This window comes from Hyperoodon ampullatus (genome assembly GCF_949752795.1).
Source record: "Hyperoodon ampullatus genome assembly, chromosome: 3".
Lineage (NCBI taxonomy): Eukaryota > Metazoa > Chordata > Mammalia > Artiodactyla > Ziphiidae > Hyperoodon > Hyperoodon ampullatus.
This window is the reverse complement of record NC_136916.1, coordinates 143,445,530-143,472,379: the sequence shown is the minus strand read 5'-3', so window position 1 is coordinate 143,472,379 and position 26,850 is coordinate 143,445,530. Positions and strand designations below refer to the sequence as shown.

At 53.3% G+C, this 26,850-nt stretch overlaps 1 protein-coding gene across 1 annotated transcript; it reads left to right on the top strand.

Annotated features, from left to right (window-relative positions):
• Window positions 1–4,765: 4,765 nt before the first annotated feature.
• Window positions 4,766–25,915, top strand: RAB15 (RAB15, member RAS oncogene family; the record flags this gene model as incomplete). The annotated part of the gene is made up of 7 exons (XM_079699773.1): window positions 4,766–4,917; window positions 21,689–21,749; window positions 22,695–22,755; window positions 23,252–23,329; window positions 24,012–24,101; window positions 25,533–25,598; window positions 25,757–25,915. The coding sequence occupies exons 1-7, from the start codon at window positions 4,794–4,796 to the stop codon at window positions 25,913–25,915; spliced, it is 639 nt and encodes a 212-aa protein (XP_079555899.1). The 5' UTR covers window positions 4,766–4,793.
• Window positions 25,916–26,850: the final 935 nt, after the last annotated feature.

Here is a 26,850-nt window from a genome sequence, read left to right as displayed (position 1 = left end):
CAAATACTGAATCATTTTGTTGTGCACCTGAAACCAATATAATGTTATATGTCAATTATACTTCAATAAAGAAAGGAAGGAAGGAAGGGAGGGCGGGAGGCGGGGATCATCCTGTTCACAGCATCCTACCTCTTGCTTACTTCAGTGAATGATTATTACAGTCACCATTCCATGTCATCCCACCTCCCTCCCCCTTGTTCTCTCTAACCTCTGTCTGGTCTCTATTCCATCCTAGATTTTCCATCTGTATCAGCAACATCACCCCAGCAGATGCCTGCACCTACTACTCTGTGAAATTTCGGAAGGGGAGCCCTGAGGGAAAAAAAAGTTTCAAATCACTCCAAAAAGAACAGCTTTCTGAACAATGATTTAATGGCACAGAGAACAACTATGAGCTTCCCAGAAAGCAATGTATCATCAATTACACATACCTGCATTATTTTATTGTGTCAAATATTGACATAAAATTAATCATTATATATTACTAATCATTACATAGACTCTACTCATGAAAACCTGTACAAAAGTATTGACTTTTAGTCCTGCTTGGAATTTACTGTGGTGAAAACTATTTTACCAGCACATACAAAATTGAAGCCAATTAAAAAGCATTGTTCACATTGAGAAATTGGAGAAATGACTTTTTTCTTTTAATTAATTTATTTATTTGTTTTTATTTTTGGCTGTGTTGGGTCTTCGTTGCTGTGCGCGGGCTTTCTCTAGTTGTGGCGAGCAGGGGCTACTTTTTGCTGTGGTGAGCAGGCTTCTCATTGCGGTGGCTTCTCTTGCTGCGGAGCACGGGATCTAGGCACATGGCCTTCGGTAGTTGTGTCACGCGGGCTCTAGGCGCTCAGGCTCAGTAGCTGTGGCGCACGGGCTTCAGTAGTTGTGGCTCGCGGGCTCTAGAGCACAGGCTCCGTAGTTGTGGCACATGGGCTTAGTTGCTCCGCGGCACGTGGGATCTTCCCAGGCCAGGGATCAAACCCATGTCCCCTGCATTGGCAGGCGGGTTCTTAACCACTGCGACACCAGGGAAGCCCAGGAGAAATGATTTTTAAAACTGTTGAGAGGCAATGCTAGACGTGTACACTCCAGAGCCAACCAGTGACTCTCAACCTAGTTTGTGCCTTTAAAAATACAGATTCTCCTGGGTGTCAGTGCAGGCCTACCCAATCAGAATCTCTGGGGCTGGATCCCAGGCACATGTATTTTTTAAAGCTGTGATGCTGATACAGTCAGGGTTGGAAGCCACCCCAGCCTTCTTTTTATGTGGCAGAAATGCTGGCTGTTCACTGGAGGTCTGATCCCCTTCCATAGGGGGCATTGCATCTGGGAAGTGACAGCCCATCAGTCCCCCTTGCATGTAGGCAGGGCCTTCTGACTGAGTTCTGGCCAATGTAACGTGGGCAAAAGTGATGTCCACCGCATGCAGGCCTGGCCCTCTGCAACCTTCTACTCACCCTCTATTTCCTCTCTTCCCCTCCCTGCCAGCAGGCGGTTGATGCCTAGGGCAGCCCCCCCTAGGCTGTTGAAATTGAGATTTTTAACTTTTTAGGCCCTCCCTAGAAAGTTAAACGTTTCAATTAACATAGAGATCTTCAGTGTTTTACTCCACTGGACAAGTGGTAAAATAGATTCAAAATGATTTTCTGGACAAATGTTTCAACATCTTCCAAATGTGTATTATTACCACTCCTTCCAAACAGTATTTTTGAAGTTTGCTAACTTATCACTACAGGGTCAACTCTCCCCACCCCTGCTGAGTGTCCCAAAGTTTCATCTTCCCTACCCCAGTGTCACAGAGCCCCTCCTTCCCTGCTGTCTCAGAGGGGGTATAGGTGTATATGCACTTGGCTCAAAAGCTTGCCCTCTCTCCTCCTTCCTCGTCATTTCAGAGTCTCTTCCTTTATTTATCAGAGATAGAAAAGAAAAAGAATGTGAATGGAAGACAATACTGTATTGAGATCAGGGCGTGTGGGGTTCCATCTGTTTCTTCTAATCCTGCGATAAGGAAGAAATCCTTCTGCTAGGTGAGCACAGTATTTACAGTCACCCAGAGTTGGAAACCTGAGTGTGAGTCTGGAAGAAGCATAGCGTTTTGTTAATGAGGAGTCCCATGGTCCAACTGTGTTGAGTCTTGGCAGTGGGCTGCCTGTTGGCGCATTTCTCCAGTTAATTTAGCTGTTGTTACAGCAGATCCCACAGTGGTGCCCTTGCTGGCTGTTTAAACAGGGAGCATGCTCAGTGTGGCTAGGCTGTGGGAGGCAGGGAGCAGGACAGGCACTTGTCTCCCTGGTAAAAGAATCAGTATAACATACTTGAGAGACTGATTCTTGGAGCCTTCTTGTGGGAGAGACATCCAGCAACCATTCCCCGGATGGCTCCCAGCTCTACTAAAGACTGCCCCAGTCCAAGCTGACCTCCACTGGGGAGGATGCCAAAAGGTCCCACTGAGTGAGTAAGGTAAGGGGACGAAATTAAGTATTTCCTTTACAAAGACGCTGGTTAAAGCAAACTTTGTTGTCTCCACTAGTTTATGTAGTTCTTTTGCTAACATTGTCCCCAAATCTCAGCTTCTGCAGGGGCATGCGCACGCACACACACACACACACACACACAGAGAGAGAGAGAAAAGGAATGAGAGAATATCTCTCTATGATGGCTTTGAAAGTAGCCAAGCCAGGATGAAAAAACTAGAAGCTTGGGCTTCTAGACTATTCCGTTTTTGCTTTTGTTTTGGTTTTTTAAGCAATGTAACCTACTGAATTTGAAGTCTAGTATGATGAAATCTCTTCCATTTTTTATAAGTCTGAGCACTCATTTCCCTGGATTTGTTCAGGAAACCTCACTCCCTTTCCTGTCTTACCTAGGGAAAGACATTTCCTTTAAAGCGAAGTTCCTTCTTGGAATAGGAACTTACCTCAGGTTGCATCTTCTTTCCTGTTCCCCTGACAGAAGCAAGCAGAGAGCCACTAATGGTCCCAGTAAGGAGGCCTGTGGAGAGTATTGACCATTACAGTGCTGATTGATGGTAAAGCAGCTGCAGTGCCCAAAGGGGGGCAGGCTGAGCTGAACCTGCACCCTGGCCAGCCGTGTATGGTGCTGTGGATGAAAATCACAGCAGGATGGCGGGAGTCCCTTGAAAACACCCCTGACCATCTGTGGGAAATACTTACCACCCACATATGCATAGGGAAATCACTGCGGGGTGATTTCCGTCCCTCAGCACTTGAGTACTGGGGTTCAGTAACATGTTCAGGACTGCACAGCTGGTGAGTGGAGGAGCTGGGACTGGAACCCAAGTGGGCCCGACTCCAGAGCCTGCGGCATGTACCTGAAACCCAGTGTAAAGCCGTGAAGAGAAACACACCTGGAAATCTTAGTGGAATCCACAGGATTGGTTTCCTTGGCTTTTAATGCCATCAAAGTAACTATCAGGTTCAAGATTTTCCCCTCTTTATTATAAATTTATACATTTTGCCTGAAATATAGCCCTTCAAGCAAAGTAAATGGACTTACTGCTTTCCTTGACCTACTACTGAAAAATACATTCTCCATCCAATACTCAGCCTGAAAAAAACACACACACTTTTTCATCACTTTTTAAAGGTTTAATGGGCTAGACTTGTTCTCCTTTAAAACTTATTCTCAGCAATAGGCAATTTTCTAGACTCCAGAGAGCATTTATTTGCCTCTCTCTTGTGCTAACACATTCAGTGATAGTAAATTAGGTCTTGAAAGAGGCCCATTCATTGTTTGGTGCCATTGGTGTGCACCAGCAGAAATTCTCAGTGGGCTGAAATAATGTATTGGCATCCTGAGCACCGACCCTAAGCAGCTTAGATCCAAAACAGAGACTTGCTTCCACAACACTTCCAAAGGATTGTGCATCTGGAAATGTTTTTATGATCAGCTATCTTTAGCCTGGTGAAGGTCAGCAGACATTTTCCCTGTTTAAATGGGATGGGGGGGGAGCGCGGTTGGAGGGAGGTCACAGTCACACAAGGTTATGGAGAAGCCAGATGGCAGACAGGGAGAATTCTAGCAATAACTCCCCAGGGTTCCTGGAGACCGCGACTTCCAGAGTAGACCGGTGCTCGAATCGCGATCCAGATCAAGGCCTTCCGACCCAGGGGTGAGCCTAGGTGAGGACCAACCACTGCCTCCTCCCCCCGCCCAGTAGGCTTCCGCAGGGGCGGGGCGCTCCGCTGGGTTGGAGCTGGCAGGGCCAGGTTCGGCATGCGATTTGGAGAGAAGGGACGAGACCCGAAAGCCGAGTTTGGTAGAGGTGAGCTGGGTAGGAGCTCATTCCAACTCCCCCATTCAGAAGGTCTGCAGGTAAACAAAAACGTTCCCCACCCCGCCACCGCTCTGTCCCGGGTCCCGGCGTAAAGAGGGCGGGAGGGGGCGGGAGAGGGCGGGAGGGGGCGGGTCCCGGGGCGGGGCGGGTCCCTCCCCGGGCTGCGCACCCTGGGGGCGGGAAGCGCGCACCGCCCTCGCCCCCACCCCCGCCGAGGGGTCTCCTCCCCAGCGCGCGCTCCCCGCCCCTCTCCGGGCGGCGGCGGCGGCGGCGCAGGGGAAGGGGCGGGCGGGGGCCGGCTCTCTCCTCCCACCGCGCTCCCGCCGCACACGCTTCCCGGCATCGAGCGAGCGAACGGCGGCGAGGCGGCGCGGGCCGGCCCCGCTTCCTTCTCGCCGCCGGCGCAGTTCTCGGGCGGGCGCGCGCCGCGATGGCCCGGGCCGAGCGGGGCTGAGCCCGCCGCCCGCCCGCCCGCCCGCCCGCCGGCCCAGCCATGGCGAAGCAGTACGATGTGCTGTTCCGGTTGCTGCTGATCGGGGACTCCGGGGTAGGCAAGACCTGCCTGCTGTGTCGCTTCACCGACAACGAGTTCCACTCCTCGCACATCTCCACCATCGGTAAGGGGCGGTGGCCGGGGGCGCCCCACCCTCCCCGCCGCCGCCCCTTGTCGGGGCGGCCCCTGCCCCTTCCCCAGCCCGGGAACAAGGGGCCGCCCCTCCGGCTAGAGGCAGTGTCGTGGGAGGCGAGAACGAGGGGATGAGTCCCGGGGTGAGGGGCCACCGGCTGGGGATTTGAGCCTGGGTTCCTGGAGGCGACAGGCTCCCTGCTGCTGTCCGTGACTATGGAAGGCGCTCGGGCCTCACGCTGGGGAGCCTCCCCGTAGAGGCCGAGATAACTGGGTGGCGTAGGCCTGGGTACCCCAAGCTGGGGCAGTGAGAATCAAAGCCACCGATATGACATCCCCCCACCCTCTGGTGCAGAGGGGGAGGGGGGAAAAAGCTTGTGCTCGGGGACAGGGGTTCACTGTTGGGGGGAGCCGAGTTCTGAGTCACTGGGTACCCTCAGTCCAGGGGCGACCCAGTGTGGAGCCAGGAGGGGGAGGAGAGGAGGAAGGGATTGACTTGACAGGGCACAGTTGTGGAGGGAAGCCACAAGGTGGGACACCTGCGAGGAGGGCATGGACAAGGTGAGAGCCCATGTGCCGGTGAAGGGAGCATTTACTAGCCAGCTTCCGAAAAGCAGCCAGCTGAAGCATTTGTTTTGAAGGCGGATGAGGACCAGGAGGATTACTTGCCAGGCAAGGGGGTCAGAAGGCAGGCAGGATTCACGTTAGAATAGATCTCTTTGCTCTGGCAATGCTGGAGCCTGTGCTTAGAGGGACGAGGCCTTGTGGCATCCCGGACAGGACTGTTATGGGCTCACTTGTCCATAGAAGTGGGTGGCCTCCCCTCTGAGAGTCCCCTCTTGGACCCTGAGTGACCTCCTCCTCTGAGAGGTCTGAGTGGAGGGCATTCCACTCACATCTAACGGGTTCCCTGAGTGATGCCCTGGAGTGGCTTCAGCACTGCCCAGGTCCCCTTTCCTGTCAGGAAGGGCCCCAGACTAGGCTTCCACTTGAGACTTCCGCCCTCCCTCCCCACACAGACTCCTTGCCAAGAGAAAAGAGGGAGCAGGTAGAGCCAGGAGGACGAGAGCCTCATGGGTCAGAGGCAGGCTTTGTTGTCAGACAGACCTGGAAACCTCACTTTGGGGCAGCGTGACCTTGAATATCACTTAAGCTTCTGAGCTTTAGTTTCTCATCTGTAGAATTCCTACCTGCCCAGCTGTTGTAAGTATTAAATGAGATAATGTTTGTAAAAGACTGCTGCTATTACCGTTGTCATCATCACTGAGCTCCTAGGGTCTCATTCTCTCTTTGCTTCACTATCTTCAAGGGGCTCAGGGTCAGGGGACAGACAGATGCATTCATCTTCCTCAGGGGAGCTGTAAAGCTAGCTCCTAGGAGGCCCTGGAGCTTGGACTGGGCCGCTGTTTGAATGAGACACATCTCAGGGATGGGACAGGTCTGGAGACCAAGGGAGGGCTGCGGGCCTCTGGGGAAGGCTCAGGGAAGAGGAGATGTTGGGGGAGCGCCTGGGAGTGGCTGAGGAACCAGGTGGGATATGAGGACAGGTTGCAGGCTTGAAGACAAAGGGCAGCAGGTTAGCACTTTCTCTGCACTGATGGCTGGGTCCACCTTTCCCCAGGATAGAGAGGACTTTTTAGGAGTTTAGATTCCATGGAAGAGAAAGAAACCTGCCTTTCTTCACAACAGCCTTTTAAAATCTGCCCCACTGGGTTTCTTAAATGCTTTCCGGTTTAAAGCTTTCCACAGCACTTGTGACTCTGCCTTGCCTTAGGCGTGTTTTTTGGCTGCAACTAAGACTTAGGAGAAGAGTTGGATGGTCAAGAAAAGCTTTCCCTTCTGGGATACAAAAAGTTCCCCAGGGAGATGGAAGGGGCAGCCAGGAGACAAATCAAGGAGCCAAGAAAATGGGTACTACCAAGTCCAATTCATTAATTTATCCATTCCAAAAAAAAAAGAAGTGTGTCCTGTATCTGGGCTTGGCGCTGCGACCTGAAGATTCCCAGGAGAATAAAACCCAGGGTCACCTCTCCCAAGCTGCTCCTTGTCTGAGACACATTCTTTTACCATCATGGACATTGATCTCTGCACCTTTCCCAGAGCTGCTTCTGTGGAATAGGGAAAACGGGGCAATTCACCAATGACTACCAAGACAGAGTTCAGATGCTTGGATCATGTCAATTTGTGATTCACTGTTTAGGCCGCTTACTGTAAGAGCATGTGACATTCCAGAAATAGGCCTGCAGGGGGCAGTGAGGAGACCGCCCAGGCAGGTGGAGGCACTGACCGCCCCTCTTCTTTCTGGTCAGCAGGTGGGCAGGTGGCCCTGAGCTGGGTCCGTGCCACCGGCATTTATTTCCCATGCAGCTGTGCTGACCCTGAAGGGGCCCATGCAGAGGCGGGCAGTCAGCACTGTGATGTTTTCTGCTGTTTCTTCACCTGTTAAGCCAATTAATTAAGCATTCACTACAAAGTACCGTGCCAGGCATGTTAGAGACAGATTGCAGTCCACCTTTTCCTGCCCACAGAAGCCTGTGATCTAGTTGGGGAAGCAACACAGGCGAAAAAGAGCCTTGGCCACAATTAGAGAATCTCTTTGCGAGCGCTTTGTGAAGCACTCTTCAAACGTAGGGGATGGATGATGATCCTCATTGTTCCTAGCAAGGAAGGTATTGCATTCGGTATCGGCAGCTAAATAACCACGCAAGACTTGTCTGAGGCAGCCCGTGAATGGTGAGGGGCCCGTGCCTGAGTGCTAATGCTACACAAAGCACTAGATGGAGGGGGTCGCGGAAGGAGAGGGGCCGTGTGGATGGAAGCGGCAGGGAGGCTCGGGGAGGAGGGAAGGCTGGAGAGAGGGCTTGCAGTGTGGGCCGCATCTCAGTTCCTGTAGGGGAAGGAGCAGATGGAGTGACGGGAGCAGAGACGACAGAGGTGGGAATTCAGTGGGTGTTCGTGGAACTCTGGGCAGTCTGGCTGGAACAGAAGGGAGTTTTTAGGGGAGGAGAACATTCCTCTGTTTATCTCTCCATCTCCCAAACTATACTTCACGTGCCTTGAGGGTCAGACCAAACCTCATTCCTCTTTGTTTTCATAGTCCTAGAACAGGGCCAGGCACGCTCTCCATAAATGTTAAACTAATGAACAAACGAGGGCAGAGGGCATTGAGGGCCTGGCTGAGGAGCTGGAACGCCAGCCTTCGCAATGGCGTCAAGGGTTTCTTGAGCTGGTGGATGACAGGATGAAGATGGCGCTTAGGATGTCGGCTGGGAGAGGGGCTTAGGCCTTGGGGCAGGGGGACCAGTCAGGGGAGACCAGGGGTAGTATGTGGGCACGTAGGACCCTCTCAGCTCGGCTCGTCCCTTCTCTCTCTTCCACCCCTCCCCCTCCTGTGGCACCAACACCAAACTCCACGCAATCCCCTGTTCTTGTTTCCCTCCGGAAGCAGCGAGTAGTTCAAACCTGAGAGGGCCTCGTGTGGCTGGCGCTGCCTGCCCAGCGGGGAGATGATGTCCCATCCTAGTGGACATCGACGTGCAGGGGACCTTTGATTTCCTTTCTGTGTGGCGGCCACGGGTCAGCCATTCATGCAAGCTGTAGGGACTGCCCGTGAGTTGGTTTTCTCCCCCTAATCCTTGGTCTTCCCTGAGACCCTGTCATCTCTGTCCCTGTCCTGGGGACCTTTTTGTCTTAAAGGCCACCTTCTGGGCTTCTGGGAGGCTTTGGCCTATAATTTTCCGGCTTGACTGGTTGAACGGCTGTGGCTTCAGGCTTGGTTCCTCAGGCTGGGTTGGCTGCTGCAGTAGCATCTTTCTCAGGAAGTTCTCTTTGAACTGGCTCTCCTTGCCTGGGGAAAGGGCTTGTGAGTAACTGAAGATGGGGGAGTGGGCTGGGGAAGGACCAGGGGGGAGAGATCAATAGCCTGCAATCAAGTGGCCTAACAAACATGGGGGCCAATGCTTGGGCACCGTGGTCCTGAGGTCTGCGGGCCCCCAGACCATAAGGCACTTTGTATACATGCTGTGTACACCGCAGGAGGGTCAGGTGGGTCTGTGCTCCCCACCGTGTTGGGAGGCCTGCAGAAAGGAAGGGGAGGTGAGAAGCTGAGTAGACTAGAAGGAGCGCAGACCACACGCCTAAGATTTGCCGTGGCCTTACAGACACTTAACGTCTCTGCCCTTAATTTCCACATCTGTAAATGGAAGATAGTAACAGAATCTTCCTTAATGGTCTTTGTGAAGATTACAGAGGCTAATAGATACAAAGCACTTGGCAGAGCTCTCAAAAGAAAAACAGAAAAGGCAGCTGCTCTCATTGTATTATGATTATCCCCAGCTCATAAGGAAGTTGGAGATGAACAAACCGTCGACACGTGCTCTGAGGTCATCCTGTCCGTCAGTCGTGCGTTTGGTCATTCGGGCACCCTCTGCGGAGCACCCGCCGCTCTGAGCCGGGCAAGGAGCCGGGGGCACAGCCGTGAACAGCGTGGGAACCGGGGTGCCAGCTGCCCTCCCTGGGGAGCACATGAGTAGACTCGGGGGTTCATTTCCGCTTCCGTGCTATTTCCCCCGCTTGCCCTGACGGTGCCGGGGCTGAGAAGGAAGAGTGAGTTGGCGAGGCTGTGCGGAGGCGGAGGAGTGGGGAGAGACGGGACCCGAGAGGACGGCTCTGCCTCAAGGCTCCGACCTCAGCCAGGTGTCACTCTGCCTCCGGCCCTGCTGCGCACACCCCCGCCCCTAGGACGTGATCCCTGAGGATGGCTCAGAAGCCCTCATTTCAGCTGCTCTGTGCACCTGTGCCACCTGCACAACTCTGCAGATTCACCCACAGCTTCGAGCGCCCTGGTCCCTGCTTCTTCCTCCTCCTCTTCTTCTCCTCCCTGCTTCCCAGACAGCTTGGGGATGAGCTCTATAACATGAAAGTCGATATTTGGCTATTACTCTTCTACCCTGATTGCCACCTCTTCTCAGAGTGCCTTTTTCTGTAATCTAATATTTGCGCCTGTTTCCCTGTAAAAGTGCCAATTTTCTGCACAGGCCTCTGACCTCTCCTTGGCTGTTCTGCCCTGGGCAATGTGCTTTGTCAAGGGGACCACAGAGTTTCCTGGACACTTAATCCCTCCCACTGAGGAGGAAAGAACTAATCATTGGCCCTATTTTATAACTAGGAAAACCGAGGCCCGAGGGAAGTGATGCTCACGTCTTGCATGCAGGTGACCCCAACTTGAACCATCTCCTCTCCTCCACTTTCCCCAAACTGCACTGGGCATGCCCTTGCTCACCCCAGAAGGCCCATCCATGGCTGCCAAGCAGAACCTCTCTCCTGGGAGCCAGAGGGGAGAGGACGTGTGCCTCCCTCACCCCATCTGAGGGCTCTGGGCTGGAGGGACAGTTGTGCCACTGCTGTTAGCTGAGTCTGCTTCCTTGACATGACCCTCTGGGGGACAGTCCAGGGCCGTGATTGAGGAGTCTGGCCGGGGCACCTTTGAGGGTGAGATCTGAGTGTTGCCTTCATGCCTATTTTGATAACATATTTACGGGGACCTCTGTGACTGGGGCCCCATGATCCACAGAGAGAGCCGACAGTTGGCTTCAAAATATGGGTCATTCTCTGATCCCTCTTCTCTGATTAAAATTTTCTCCCCACTAATCTTTTCTACTGGAATGTACTGACTTCAGTCATTCACTCATTTGTTCTCTCACACACCTACTCATTCATGTTTTTTTCTTTCATTGATTCAGTTTTGTTGAATAATATACACTGAGTATCTGCCTTCTGCCAGGCAATGAGACTACGAAATGAGCGAGATGCTGTTGTGCCCTCTGGGAGCTCACAGAGCTGTTGAGGAGTCAGGCATCCAAACAGACAAGCAGAATTTATGCAGAAACCATGTCAGAATGCTTTGGAATCACACAGGAGTGATAAATTCCTCCTGCATCGGTTGGTGAGGGCTTCACGGTTGGTGAGGGCTTCACGGAGGAAGTGACATTTGAGTGAGGCCTTGAAGACTAAGCAGGGTGCCCCAGGGGATGGGGCTGGGGGCGGGGTGCTACTCTTCTGCCTGGCCGTGGTCGCACCAGCTTAAGTTCAGCTAGAGCCTTGCTGGGAGTTGGCTCTGTGGGCTCCGTGTGAGGGCAGACGCATCCAGAGGGCCTGTTCCCTCCAAGATGTTTGCTCCTGAGGCTCCAGGCTCCAGTCTCTTCCTCCTGGAACCTGCTGCCTGTCAACACGGCCCAGCCCAGAAGAGGCTCTGCGGAGGGCAGAGGAGTGAGTGGTCAGAAGCCTGGCGGGTCTTGGCTGCCTCAGCGGTACCCACGGACCACTCAGCAGCCGGCTGAGGGAGCAAGGCCCAGGTCAAGGGTCTGCTGGAGGGGAGCAGGATGGGGTTAGCTGGAGCGCGTGGCACACAGCCCGGAGGCCCTGTGGAGGTCTGTGCATGCAGCCGTGGGAAGGCCGAGGGGACCGATGTTTCCTGAACACCTACGCTGCACAGGGATGGTGTGCTTTACGTACGTGAGCCAGTGTGTGTGGAGATCTCATCATAAAGTGGGGGGCGAGGAGTCTCCAAGTTGGCCTTGCAAGTGTTTGAGAAGTTTCTTGGTACATTCTTCAGTTAGAGCCTCCAGACAAGTTTCTCTGTCCATGAATGTGCGTTTCTATGTCCATGAATGTGTACGCACACGTGCTTGATGACGCTGGGTCCCCAGGAGAGCCCAGAGAAGGGCAGGGCCTTGCTGAGCTTTCCCTCTTTTATCACAGAGGAAAGAATGATGTGGCCCCTGTTTTTTTTCTCTTCTGAGGAACTGCAAGTTTGACTGAAATGTGTTCCTGCCTGGGGCCCTGATCCTTCAGATCTTCCCCCTGCCGGTACCTTCTTGTCATTTAGTCCTCAGCTCAGATGTCACCTCCTTTAAAAGACCTTCTCCGACCAGCCATTCTAAAGCAGCTTGGGCCCGGGTGTCCCCACCCTCTACTCCATTATTCTGCTTTTGCCTCAACGCTTATCACTCTCTGAAATTACTAGTTTACTTATTTATTATCTGTCTTCCGCACGAGAATAGAAGCTCTCTGAAGACGAGGATCTTTCTGTATTATTTGCAGCTGTGTCTTCAAGTACCTAGCTTAGTTCCTGGCACATGGTAGGCATTCGATAATAGTTTGTTATGAATGAATGAATGGATGAATGCATGCGTACATTTCCTAGGGAACTTTTGCTCTTCCCTGAGGGAAGTTGCAAGTAGTATTGGTTTCTTGGGACTCAGACAATGAGAAACTCACTGTGTACTCGTGTACAGTTTGGAACTGTGAGAAGAGGGGAGAAGAAGGAGCATTTTGTAAGGGGTGAACAGTTTCCTATAGCTTTGAGCTTTTCTGCTCAGATACATGCTATAGGAGAAGCTCAGACATAGCAGGGAGCAAGGAAGTGGCTCCCGTGATCCCTGTGCGAGTGGGGTCCTCTTTGGTGAATGCAGAGGTGACAGGTCAGTGTCTTACACTAAGGTCAACATTGCCTGTTGCTCAGGGTCACTGCTGGTGTCAGATGATGCCCATCAGCTCAGCCAGGCTGCTGAAGTGACCCTCCAGGACTCTGGAGTAGGAGATCCTAGGGCTCAGGCCCTGGGGCATGCAGTCCTCTCAGCATCACGGGAGTCCATGTTTGACTGGGAAACCCTTCTGCATGATAATAGCCCTTGGGTTCCTGAGTCCAGGGTCTCCAAAGACTCTCCCTTCAAGATTTGATGCGAAGGTAGTAGCCTAGAGAGTTGTTCCCCGTATCACTACGTGCACTGCATCTGTTTGTGTCTTAAAAAAGAAAGGAGAGAGAGAATATCATTCTGAGATCGCCAGTCTTTCTTGCGGGTGGACATCTGAATCAGGGCCTTTGACCTCAGGTTAAATCATGGCCTTGGAGTTAGAGGATCAGGATTCTGTCTGCCAAAGGCCCTGCTTCCCATCGGAGCAAGATGGTGCGAATGCTGCCTAATGCATTTGCTCAGAGAGCCTGGGGGCACCTTTTCCCCTGACTGAGGCCAGCATGAGGGACAGTCATTCCGGAGCTGGGTAAGAGGAAGTCAGTGGCATGCAGCCCCACAGACAGTGAGGCTAAGGGTTCCCAGACAGAAGGGAGGAAGGGTGATGCAGTAAGTGGCAGGCTTGGGGCAAAGACCCTCTCCCCCGCCCCTCACCTGACTGGTGTGAGGCACATCTGTGCCTGGAATCTTCTCCTGAGCTTTGTCTCTTAGCTCTCCCGTCTTCTTCCTCTCCCTGTTCTTCCCCTCCCTTGTCCCTCAGCTGGTGGGGAAATGGCTTCCTCTCTTGCTGAGGGCAAGGGATTACGCTGGTGCCTCGTTTGGGGTGGCGAAGTCAGGCAGCCACCTCCCTGCAGGGTCTGCCTTTCCCGACAGTTTGTTTTGGGATTGCTCGGGGTGACCTCCTGCCACGTCCCACATGAGCTCCATGCGTCCTGTCCCGTACATGCTGGTTTCCTGCAGGGGGAGGGGCTGGGGTCCTTCCTGGGACTTGAGCTTGGTAACCGGAGCCAACATGGCTCCAGGGATTGGGTATCTCTCTTGGGTTTCAGATGTATTAGGTTGTTCCTGTGGTGGCGTCTCATTGCTGATGAAAAGGCTCAGGTCACGCTGGCTGCGGGGCCTCTGGGCTGCGGTTGATCACGGTGATAACATTGGTACCCACAAGAGTCCCGTTTCCACTTGAAGCATGTGGCATTGGGCGGGCAGGCAAGCTGGCACCTGACGTTAACCCATGAGGTGCTGGCTCACCAACAGGCACACCTCGCTTTGCCAGAATTTAGGTTGTAGCCAGACTCTGGGGGCCATGTGGCTCCCATGGTGGGTGGCATTTTCACTTTTTGTTGAAACACTCCAGCTTAGTGTGGCTGTCTCCCCTCTCTGCACCACTCTGCTTCCTCTTCCTGACACGAGCTCCTTCCTACTTTCTAGAGCTTTTCTATTCCCCAAGCCATGACCCTAATCTCATCCCCCCCACAGGAGATAGCTTTTTCAGCTAAGATTTAATAAAGCTCTTTGTGCCAGGCTCTGTGTTATGGGTTTTATAGCTTATCTCATAATCCTTACAAAAATTCTCTGACATCAGGGATTGCCATCCCCATTTTACAGGTGAGGAAACTAAGGCAAAGAGAAGTTAAGTAGCTTTCCCAAGACCACACAGGTAAAGGCAGGATTGGAACCAAACTCTGACCTCACAATTGTGTTCTTAATGACCTCGCCACTCTGTTTCTTCTTTTTTTTTTCAACATCTTTATTGGAGTATAATTGCTCTACAATGGTGCTTTAGCTTCTGCTGTATAACAAAGTGAATCAGCCATACGTATACACATATCCCCATATCCCCTCCCTCTTGCGTCTCCCTCCCATCCCTATCCCACCCCTCTAGGTGGTCACAAAGCACGGAGCTGATCTCCCTGTGCTATGCGGCTGCTTCCCACCAGCCATCCATTCTACATTTGGTAGTGTGTATATATGTCCATGCCACTCTCTCACCTTGTCCCAGCCCACCCCTCCCCCTCCCCCTGCCTGTGTCCTCAAGCCACTCTGTTTCTTGAGCTGCACTCCCTCCATGCTTTCCAGGGTTTTCTTTGGAGGCAGACAGTGATGGGAAGGAGTGCCGTTCCCCTGGATGTGCCCTGTTCCCTTCTTTCCACGGTCTTCACAGGCCCTCCACTGTGGACTGGGGCAGTAAGCTGGTCCCTACAGTGAGTATCTTAGGAGCTGAGGGAGTGCCAGTGCCGTCTCCCCTGCCCTGCCCCTCTGTCCCCAGCCCCAGTACCTAAAGCAGGGCCTCCCTGTCCTCCAGTTCTCTGACGGCAGCCCAGTCACTGTGCTCCAGGACTCTGGGTGTGGCCTGGCAGTCACGGGGGTTGCTGCTGAAGGAGCAGAGGCTACACAGCCAAGGACACAGGAAGAGCCAGAGGCCACTGGTCTAGTTAGGGCAGCGCCGTCATAGGTGTGTCAGGGCCTGGCGCTGTCACTTAACTGAGTTTTCTTGTCATTGTCTGTGAGGTGTTCAGGCAGCAGGACACATGCTACTGCTCTTGAGCCATGGGCACCCCCTCCTCCTTGTGCTCTCTGGGGCAGGGGGATGCCACTAATGGCATTGCTACTTTATGCCTGGCACTGCTGGTATGGAGGCGGAGATTTTTTATTTATTTATTTATTTATTTATTTATTTATTTATGGCTGCATTGGGTCTTCGTTGCTGTGCGCGGGCTTTCTCTAGTTGCAGCGAGCGGGGGCTACTCTTCGTTGCAGTGTGCGGGCTTCTCACTGTGGTGGCTTCTCTTGTTGTGGAGCACGGGCTTTAGTAGCGCGGGCTCGGTAGTTGTGGCTCACAGGCTCTAGAGCTCAGGCTCAGTAGTTGTGGCGCACAGGCTCTAGAGCTCAGGCTCAGTAGTTGTGGCCCACGGGCTTAGTTGCTCCGCGGCATGTGGGATCTTCCCGGTCCAGGGATCGAACCTGTGTCCCCTGCATTGGCAGGCGGATTCTTAACCACTGCGCCACCAGGGAAGTCCAAGGCGGAGATTTTTAAAACAAACGCAAAATTTTGTCAAATACAAAATTTATCCTCTGCCTCTTAGGTGCCCTGCATCTAGAAGACAAAAAGTAGGAGGTAGCGAGCAGCAGGGCACATCGTCTTCCTCCCAGCCCTGTAGCTGAAACGACCTGCCACCAGCCTGGGGGAGCCACTAGGCAGCAGCAGGCAAGTACAGGCTGAGAATTCTCAGGCATCCTGAGGTGTGCGCTGAGAAGAGGGGCTGTGCTATGACGATGCCCACGGGCCGACACCTGGGGTCTGGCGTGGACCGGTAGCTGTGCTGGGACCCATGCCCCCAGCCCCCACTCTGCACATCTGTCCACCTCCTGCTCCTCTCGGTACCAACCGGCCAGTCCCTCTGCACCACCTGGAAGGAGCCGCTTTGGCATAGACGGCACTGGCACTTCCCCAGCTGCTCCTGTTGGCCAGGTCGCGCTGTGGGTCACCAGCAAGCCCACTGATGGGCCTCCTTTGGGTCAGATATCCACCCTGGTCTAGGCGGGAGCTGCTTCTCCACAAAGCACATGCCGCAGCCAGCCCTGCTTCCCTGAGCGGAGGCTTTGGGCTGTGCACTTCCAGCCGAAAAGGGACACTGGGTGTGGCGGACACCACGATTGATGTATCTGAGGTGCTGGGAAGAAACGATGAACTGCTGGTCGTGCTCTGGGCACTTGGTTGGGAGAGGGCCTCGTCTTCTTGACATTCTGTTCCCGGGGCTCTAAGGTGTCCAGGAACCTCTACCAGAGCGGTGTGGAGGTAGCTGCTTGTTTCTTCACACCTGGGTGTTCCCTGTGCCCGGGAAAGGAAACCGGTCCTCTTGAAGGGATGCTGATGGGGTGCTGTGCAAGGCGATGCATCTGGGTTTAGTGAAGTCATAAGCTCTCAAGGAGCAAGGGGCTCCCTGATAATAGGTTATGGTGGGCTTGCTCCATGTGTACCCGCTACTAGACGCCTTGTTATACCAGAACAGGGGTGGGGAAGGCAGGGGCGAGACAGAAAAGGCAATAAGAGTCCACAGCCTCGGAGGGTTGGGAAGCCACTGATCAAGTGAGGTGCCCTGGGTAGGTTTTGAGAAACCTGTTTGCAGTTCTGGCTCAGCCATAGGATGTGGGAAGGGAGTAAGTTACTTGGCTTCTCTGTGCCTCACGGTAATAATCCCTGCCCCTACCTCCTTCATAGGGCTGGCATGAGAACCAAGGGCTCTGGATCCCCTAGCCAGGGTGTGTGCTATAATGCTTAGCAGTATCATGAACCTTGCGTGTGTTCTACCTAGAGATGGGCTAGACAGTGATTTTCAAACGTTAGTGTGCCTTAGATGTAGTAGGTCTGGGTGGGCCCATTTACATTTTCTAACAGGCTCCCCGGTGACATGGATGCTGCCGGTCTCCGGATGAGCAAGGGTAGTGGAATAGCAAGGGACTAGACTGTGCAATCCTTCCCACATCAAGGGTGCTCTGGGTTTGTTTTCCTGGCTCCTCCCCAGGGAGCCTTTATTTAGCAAAAGGAAGGTAGGAGTGAGAGAACTATCTTCTACCTATGAGGAGCTGCACATATATTATCTAATTTATATCCCACACCAACCCTTAGGAGGCCACTAGTATTCTCATTCTATGGACAAGCAAACTGAGGCTCAGAGAAGTTGAGAGTTCCCCCAAAGTCACACAGCAAGTACCAGAATCAGGATTCAGACCCAGGTCTTTCTGACTCCAGTGCCAATGGAGAGCTCTTCCGCTAAATTAGAACCCTCAAACTTTCCTCTATCTAAAAAATCACCCATGGTCCTGTTAAAAATACAGGTTTCAGGGCTTCACTCTCAAATTCTGATTCATTAGGTCTAGAAAGTCAAAGTAGTATCTTTTTTTTTTTTTTTAATCACCCCAGGTGATTCTAAAGCTGAGCATCTGCAAAGTACACCTTGAGAATCGGAGAACTCCCATGCTGCCTCACTTGACACGTCACATGCAAAGTCGCAGTCCAGATGGAACTCCCAAACTTCAGCATGTGCTAGAATCACCTGGAGAACTTGTTAAAACACAGATTCCTAGCCACCTCCACCCCTACCCCTGCCCAGAGTTTTGGATTCTGTAGATCTGAGGCGAGGCCCAATAACTGGCATTTCTAACAAGCCCTGACTGATGCTGGTGCTGATGATGCAGGTCTGGGGACCACACTTTGAGAACCACTGTCCTTAGAAGCCTGCTGTCAAAAGTGTGATCCATGGACCAGTAATAACAGCCTCACCCAGAGGCTTGTGTGGCATCTTATGCCGCATCTCACACCGACTCAATCAGAATCTGCATTTTAACATGGTCCCCACATGATTTGCATCCACTTTAAAGTTTGAGAAGTGCTGCCTTAGAGGAGCCAGAATGAGAACACGGCAGGGGTGGAGTTAGATGAAGAATCTCTCTTCTCCCTGAAGAGTCTGAAGGTGCAACAGAGAGGGGCGAAACTGTTAGGATAGGATGTACACCTAGAGGGGGCTGATGACAGCTGAGAGGTGAGACCTGGAAAGGATAGAGGACTCTTCCCCAGGGAAGGTGGAGACGACAGGACATTCTGAGAAAATGAGGTGGGCCTCACAGCAAGGCTTCATCAGGCAGCTGTCACTTTGCCCTTAAGACAGTGGACAGGGTGTTCTCTTGGATGCTTTCAGCGGTAGTGGTAGGGAGAGGGTGGACCGGGACTGAGCCCTTCAGCAGGGAAGACAGTGGCTGTGAGGAATGTGGTGGGTGAACCACCTGGAATAAACAGCTTCTGAGCAGCGGCGAGGGCCAGCGGAGGTGAGAAAGTGTTGAGTCTCTAGGCGACTAAACAGGGCCAGTCTTTTGACTTTGCCCTGCAGTGCTCAGCAGTGGAAAAAAACCAACAGCCACGCAGGGACAGGGAAGGGGCCACGGATGGGCACAGGTCACGGCAGGCCAGGGCTGACTGGTAGATGGACACCGTGGAAGGTGCAGGGTGTCTGGGAGCAGAGTAGAGCAATAGATTCCACTAGAAGATCTTTGGGCTGTTAACCTTTCAATTTAAAAAGGAGGGGAGTGGGTGGGAGAGGAAGGTCCCTCAGAAGGCATAGACTTTCTATGTTTCTTAGTGCCGGGGAAGAGCCAATACTGATGCATTTTATTTCTCAGAGATGTTACAACAAATTTTATCAGTGGTCAGGAGGGTCTAGGTTGCAAGACGATGGTTGTGGCGGGGATGGTGGTGCCATGAGCCCCCAGAATTCCCCAGCTTTGGTCCCTGGCCACACAGCTAAGAAGCGAGGGAAGAGGGGAGAAGGAATCCAAGCCCAGTGCTCACTCCCAGGGCGGCTCCCTGTCTTCTTGTCAGCCCTGCCTCTCCTAAGACCTGCCTTCATTGTCAGGGGAAGCTCCCTGGTGTTGGGGGCTCCTTCCCCAGCAGAGCCCTTCTCCAGAGAGAAACAGCAAAGCGTAGGTAAGGCCTCTCTGCCTGGTTAACATGCTATTCTCCTCTCATTCCCCCAAGAAACAGTGCAAGGGCTCTGCCATCAAACAGGCCTCTGCTACTTGCTGTGCCAACCTTGGGCTAGTTATCTTACCTCCCTGGGCCTTTGTTTCCTGTCTGATAAGCTCTGTAAGGGCAAGGACCATCTGTCTTTTTGGCCACTTTGTCTGCATCTAGCACTGTGCAGGGCACAAAGTAAGTTCCTATAGAGGTTTGTGGAATAAAGCATATAGATTCCTCTCTCTCACCAGCTCCCCACCCTTGCGACCACTTTGCACAAGGTGCTGCCCTTTGACTGGGCTTGCTGGGCTGGTATGAGGATGAGCTGGCTTTATCATGAAATGAACAGAATCCCTGGTTCTCCTGGGAAGAAGGCACTGTACCAGGAAAGAACAAAGGTTTCTTGATTCCCTTCTAGGCCGGGTGTTGGGGAGAAGCAAATTTTTTTAAAAAATATTTATTTATTTATTTAGGCTGCACCAGGTCTTAGCTGTGGCATGCAGGGTCTTTAGTTGTGGCATGTGAACTCTTAGCTGTGGCATGCGGGATCTAGTTCCCTAACCAGGGATTGAACCCAGGCCCCCCGCACTGGGAGCGTGGAGTCTTACCCACTGGACCACCAGGGAAGTCCCGAGAAGCAAGTTCTTGACAACTGCTTCTCTAGGGAGGGGGTGAGCATGCTACTGCCCCCCACCAAGGCCAGGGGCCCCTCTCCTTCTTTCTCCCTCCTCTTTTTTTTACTTTCTTGGCACCCTTGGTAGAATGGCTGCCAGACGTTACCCATTTGGAAAAGTACAGCTCAATAGATATGAATCAGCTTGGGCAGGTGAAAAATGATTCACTTCCGAGCAAGTTGATTTAGTTCAGATTGTCCAGTCTGAATCTTTTTCTCCCTTTTAATTAAATGATGATTGGTCTCAGTGGTGAGAAGGAAGAGCCTGAATTTAATATCTGTGTTTGTGGAAAGCTGGGGACAATGTGGATAAGGGGGGAAGTATTCCTGTTGGCAAAGAACTAATGCTGGGGTGGAATGGCAGGGGCGTTGGGGATTCTGGCACCTTTGGGGCTGTGCTGTGCAGTCTGGGGACTACGGGCCAGAACTGAACTGTTTCTCACCTGAACACTGGTTAATGGTGCCCATTCCTGACTTGTCTCCAGGGAGTGCACTAGGACTGCAGCTTAATTAACTTCCTAGACACAGCTCTTGAATCACTGGGCACAGTGCCTGGCACAGTTAGGGCTGGGGAGAGGTGCCTTATCACTGCTGTCACTCAGATTCAAACCTGCATGCTGCTGGTTGTGCTGACTTCTGCTGCAAAATTCCCCAGATACGTTTCTGCGCTGGACTGGTTTGCCAAATCCCTTACGTTTCCTGTGTCTTGTGGCAGCTTAGCTCCTCAAGCCGCTGGGCAGATGAGCCTGAGAACCCTGATTGTCTACCCTCCCTCCCCCAACGACATGCTGTGCCACTGCCTCTTCATGTGGTCACTGGCAGTGACCCAGGAGCACCCATATAGACCAGGGCTGTACTTGGTATAGTGATAGCTGTGACCGACTGAATGTCCACCAGGTGCCAGGCACTGTATCTCATTTGGTTTTCTCAGCGACCCTCTGAAATGATTGCTAATGTCCCCATTTTACTGATGAGAAAATGGAGGTTCAGAGAAGCAAGGTGCCCAAGGTCATAGCTATGAGTTAAGTGGCCAGAGTTAGGATTCAAGCACAGGCCTGACATTGAAGCCCATGCTCCTTCTAGTAAACAACAATGCCTTCCCTGTAAAAGGGCCTAGTCAGCAACAGATGCACTAGGCCGTCTCCTTCGTGGGCCTTTGCTAGGTGCCGAGGGCTTTATACACACTGTGGGGCTGAAACAGTCCTCCTCTCTTGCCAGGGTCTCTGTGCCTTCCCCACATTCACGATGGCACCATGACCCCTCCTGGTTGCTAATAAGGCAGAGAGAGAATAAACCCAGGCAAATGAGGTGGACTGCTATTCCTAGGGATTAGAGTTCCAGGAGGGATAAATACAAGTGGTTCTCTGCAGAAGTATAAATAGGGAAGACTTTACACGCGAGTAGAGTGAGACACGTTTTGGGGCTAAGTAAGGCAGCAACAGAGTGGATTCCCCCATATTCACTTCCTGTGTGCCACAGGCCCTTTACTCCTGGCAACTCGCAGCTCAAGGAGGAAGGGAAGCCCCATTCAAAGCCCTGGACACTACCTGAGGGTCAGTTTTTGGTTCAAGAAGGCCTTTACCTTGTGCCATCTTTCTGCCAAGTTAAACCAAAAGGAGACCCTCAGGTATGAGTGCCCTGGGCCATACTTCAGTTCTCAGCGGGTATCCTTCCTTACTTTTTTTTTTTTAATTAATTTATTTTATTTTTTGTTGCTGAGCACGGGCTTTCTCTAGTTGTGGCGAGTGGGGGCTACTCTTTGTTGTGGTGCACGGGCTTCTCATTGCGGTGGCTTCTCTTGTTGCAGAGCACAGGCTCTAGGCACGTGGGCTTCAGTAGTTGTGGCATGCGAGCTCGGTAGTTGTGGCTCACGGGCTCTAGAGCACAGGCTCAGTAGTTGTGGCGCACGGGCTTTGTTGCTCTGCGGCATGTGGGATCTTCCCAGACTAGGGCTCAAACCCGTGTCCCCTGCATTGGCAGGCGGATTCTTAACCACTGTGCCACCAGGGAAGCCCCCTTCCTAACTTTCTTGCTCACTTCCTTTCCCCAGGTGTTGACTTTAAGATGAAGACCATAGAGGTAGATGGCATCAAAGTACGGATACAGATTTGGTGAGTTGGGTAGGAGGAGAGGACCTGGGGCTCTCCCTAGCTGCCACTGCCATGTGTAAAATCCAGAGGCTTCATCTGGAGTAACTGGCCACCTCTTTGATGGAGAGAAGCAGAAGTCTCAAAACCTATCTCCTGCTCCCATGAGCCTTAATCTCTCATCTCTGCGGCTCCCGAGATCTTAGTTCCCCGACCAGGGATTAAATCTAGGCCCTTGGCAGTGAAAGCATGGAGTCCTAACCACTGAACCACCAGGGAGTTCCCTCTCATCTCTTTCTTAAGAAACTTATGGGACTGACCACAAGTCACCAAAAAGCAAGAATTAGAAGGAATTGGCAGACTAAGCACTGCGGGTTTGTCTTCGAATAAAGCTTTCTATTTGGGCCGTGCTGCCCTGCATAGCACTGAGGTAGGATTCCAAGCAGGGAGGGCTACGCCCCATCCTTACGGTAGGAGTTCCGGGTCGGAGTGCCTCACTACAGCACAGTGCAGTTCCCATAAGTAGCCACAGGGGGCCGCTATGGCTCTCTGGCCTGTTGCTCCTGGAAGCCTTGCCTTTCCAGCATTTGGAGCGGCCTCCCAATTTCAGAGTGGTATGGGCATTGCCTCCAGAGGTCCCAGAGGGACTGGAGATGGAGCAGTCCCACCAGTCTGGCCACAATGGCCAAATCCTAGAGACAGTTATCCAAGACCCAGTTATGGTTGTGGCTCCTAGTGCAGATACAGTTGACAAGGACCCACAAGCCCTGTCAGCACCTATGACCAGCCCTCTCTGCTGCAGAGTCAGATACGTTTGGATCCCCTTGGGGACCAAAGCTCCACTGATTTTTCACCCTACAGCTCTCCAGTTTCTCCTGCAAAGGCACAGGGTCTCCCAGGTCCCGTTCCTCCCCTCCCCACCTGCTTCCATGGTCCCTGCTCTTCTGAAGGGCTGGCTTTCTATTGCAGGGACACAGCGGGGCAGGAGAGATATCAGACCATCACAAAGCAGTACTATCGACGGGCCCAGGTGAGCCGCTATTTTCAGGGTTTAGAGGCGGGATGCTGCCACCCACACTCCTGGCTCTGGGCGTTTAGATATTTGTGCCACGGATCCCCAAATGGGCCCTCGGATTGCCTGCTGGGGAGTGAGGGGGTGGGCTCAGGGCGGTCTTTCAGTCGCTCACTGATCATTCATTCATCAGCTACTCTCTGAGCACTCACTACTGGCGGGTCCCCACCCTCACCCTCAACTTCCACCCTCCTCCCCGGGCCAAAGACCACATCAAAGTATTGGTGCCTTTCTGCCTCAGAGAGCTCTGTGATGAGCCTAGGAAGCAACAGCTTTGGGGGTCTGAGAGAGAAGGAGACTTTTCCGGGTGCTGAGGGATCTTCATTATGCTAAGCAGGGAGAAGGGAGATTGGGACCCAGCATTTAAGGCACCACACCCGATTCTGACCCCATGACTATGCACTGCCTCTGTGTGCATGTCCCTGCCCCACCTCTCTCTCCTTCTCTCTCTCAGGGAATATTTTTAGTCTACGACATTAGCAGCGAGCGCTCTTACCAGCACATCATGAAGTGGGTCAGTGATGTGGATGAGGTAGGATGTGCTGCCTCACTCTCGGGGGTGGGGAAGGGCACCTCAGAGGGGAAAGCCAAGTGAAGGCCACATGGGAAGGGCTGAAGCTGTCAGGGTTGGCGAGCAAACACTACCAGGAACCCTTGCCTTCTGCAGCCCCGGATCAAGACCTCTGGGTGAGTAAGACATGAGGAAGAAGCCCAAGCAGCCATGGCCTCCATGCTCTATACCCTGCCAGGCCTCCATGGCTGTGTCTTCCCCTGAAATGAGTTAGGACAGAGCCTACACTGTGAACAGCTTCCTTCCTGAAATGTCAGAACCAGGTGGGGTTGCGAGACTGGGCTTCCAGTCCTGGCTCTGCCACCACAGTTGTGGAGCCCTGGGCAAGCCATTTGAACTCTGAGTCCCCAGTTCTTCATCTGTAGAATGAGGGGCTGGACTTAAGTCCAGTGTCCTTTCCAGTTGTCCAACTCGAGGAAGCATCAGTGTCTTCTACCCTAAACAGTCCCTGTGACATCCCTCTGGGACCCCTGGGATCAGCCATGGCACTTGGGGACGCCGGGCACCTGCACCCAGTCAGCCCACTGTGTCCCCAGGGCTCTTAACTTTGCTGCTGGTGTGGAAGCCAGTGTAGGCTGTATGGGTGGGGAGATTGGGGGAAAGCCAGCACTCACTGGCAGTTCTGTCTGTCCTTTGTCCCTAGTATGCACCAGAAGGTGTCCAGAAGATCCTTATAGGGAATAAGGCTGATGAAGAGCAGAAACGGCAGGTGGGAAGAGAGCAAGGGCAGCAGGTAAGTGCGAGTGAGCTGGCTGAATCCATCCCTTGGGGTTTTTTTGTTTGTTTGTTTTTGTGGTACGCGGGCCTCTCACTGTTGTGACCTCTCCTGTTGCGGAGCGCAGGCTCAGCGGCCATGGCTCATGGGCCTAGCCGCTCCGCGGCACGTGGGATCTTCCCGGACCGGAGCATGAACCCCTGTCCCCTGCATCGGCAGGCGGACTCTCAACGACTGCGCCACCAGGGAAGCCCCATCCCTTGGGTTTTTGGCTGACTTCCTGGGCCAGGCCTGAGAACTGGGACTCAGGGTTCTATCACCATCATCAGACACCCCCCTACCGCCACAGTAGCCTAAGGCACTGGCTGAACTGCCATCCTTGAGAGTTTGTTTTCTGTCCTTTAGGACAGTGATTTGGGGTCCATCCTGAAACAAAGACCTCTCCCAACTCCAAGGCCCCCAAAGCAGGATTACCTCTGCCTAAGAGCCCACCCTGGTTAGTGCGGAGGAGGGACTTCAAGTGGCTCCCTTCTCCTCTAGCAGCATCCAGGCACAGCTTCTGTCCTACAGTCATCCCACCCCTCCACACCCACTCCCTGTCCTCCTTACAGTTGAAAAGAGGTAGGAAGGGAAATGAAGGCATGAAGGGCCCACATTCGGAGAAGCCATGGTGGCAGCGAGGGTAGGAGGATGGTTTTGAGGGAATGTCCAAGCACACAGGGAGACCATCCACCCGGAGAACAGACAGAACGATGGGTACCACGGAGGCCAGAGTCACCCACTCACTCTGAGGGCCTGAAGAGTTTTTCTCTCCCTCTTCAGTCAATAGCATCCCATTAGCACTTGAAATAAAATTGTTTTTTAGTATAAAAAATAATACATGGTCATTGAAAATTTTGAAAATAGAGGTCAACTCCTACTAGAATATTTGTATGTGTTGAGTACTGTATGTGTGGCCCTGTGCTAAGCAAGTGCTTACAGATGCATGACCCCATTTAACCCTTCCACAGCCTTGGTTGATAGACGCTCCCATCCCCTTTGAACAGAATGCGAAGCTGGGGCTTAGAGGGAAGAGGTAACTTGTCTAAGGTCATATGCTTTTAAGTGACAGCACTGGTATTCCAGCCTGGGTCTGTTTGACCTCAAAGCCCATGTTTTTCATTAGTTTGTCACAATAATTTGGTGCCTCTGTCTCCTGACATGTGATGTGTGTGTGTTGGGTGTATATGTGTGCCTGTGTGTAGGTGGGGTGCATTTGGGGAACATCTTCTCCCATTCTCTGCTAGCCTGTGTCTTAGGAAGTCCTAGTCTCATCTGAGAAATTATCTACTCTGAGAAACTGTCGCGACACAGCATGGGCCCTGAGTGCAGTGGCAGGAAGGATGCACCAGGTGCTGCGGGCGCCTCCCTTCCCTTAGCGACTCCCTTTCAGGAATGTTCTTCTTGCAGCTGGCTAAAGAGTATGGCATGGACTTCTATGAAACAAGTGCCTGCACCAACCTCAACATTAAAGAGGTGAGTCCCGTCTCTTGAGCTGAGTCCAACGAGGTGGGGAGGCGAGAGGACGAGGCAGCAGAGCGGCTGAGAGCAGATGAGCCCCACCCAGGGCGGGCAGCCACAGGGGTGCCGGGAAGAGGGGAGACCTGGACTTACTGTGCTCCTTGCTCTCCCAGTCCTTCACGCGCCTGACCGAGCTGGTGCTGCAGGCCCACAGGAAGGAGCTGGAAGGTCTGCGGACACTCGCCAGCAATGAGTTGGCCCTGGCGGAGCTGGAGGAGGATGAGGGCAAACCCGAGGGCCCGGAGAACTCTTCGAAAACCTGCTGGTGCTGAGCATCTTGTGTGGAGCGCCCCGCACAGTCCCCCCTCCCCGCAGGAGGGCTGCGGGCACACAGGGAGCCTGGGCTTTGCCCTGCTTCTCTTCGCCTTCGGGTGACCCTGTGGAATCTCGGCTGGGCTCCTCCCCCTGCCTGGCTCAGGGGAGCAGCTCCTCTGTCCTGTCCGAGCAGCCTCGCCCCCCCTCCCCCCGCCCTCCACCCGGGATGGCCCCTCCAGCCTGTTTCCCCAGCCACAGGCCTGCCTCGAGCCCCTGATGTACTACGAGCACCGCCTCACTACCCCGAGGTCCCAGACGATGGCCCAGTCTGGAGTCAAGGCCACTGGAGGTTCCTTCTCTCAGTGCCTCTGGTCTCCTCTCCGCTTCTCCTCGCTTCTTCCCACCTCTCTTTCTGTCCCTTCCCCTCAGCTGTGTTCCTATCAAAGCCCTCGCCCCCCACGTGTCCCGTGTGGCTGCTGGTACAGCACCTTTCAATTCCTCCCTCTTTGCCGGGCCGAGGGAGTGGACTCAGGCTCAGGGGCACGTTCCCTGCTCTGCTCTGGGAGAAGCTCCACCCTGCTTTGTGGGAAATTCTTCCCGTCCTCTCCTCCCCACCGCCCCTTCATGTGCCATGGGCCTGCCTCCCCGGTGACTGGGGAAAGAGGAACGGCAAGAGAGGGAGGAAAGCCCAAACTGGTGGTCCCCACGCCTGGGGCTGTCCTACCCACCCACCCCCATCCCCAGCTTCCGCTGCACTTGGCTGCCTGCCCTCCTGCCTCTTGGGGGAACTGAGCTTCAGAGAAGAAAAAAAGTGATGAGGGGTGGCAGGGATAAGAAGTAACCTCCATTCTCTACCTGCCCTGCAGCGTGTACGCTATTTCTCCCTGCCCCTGGGCTCCCGAATTTAAAGATGTGGACCAAGGCCTGAGGGCACTGCAGGGGCACGGAGAGC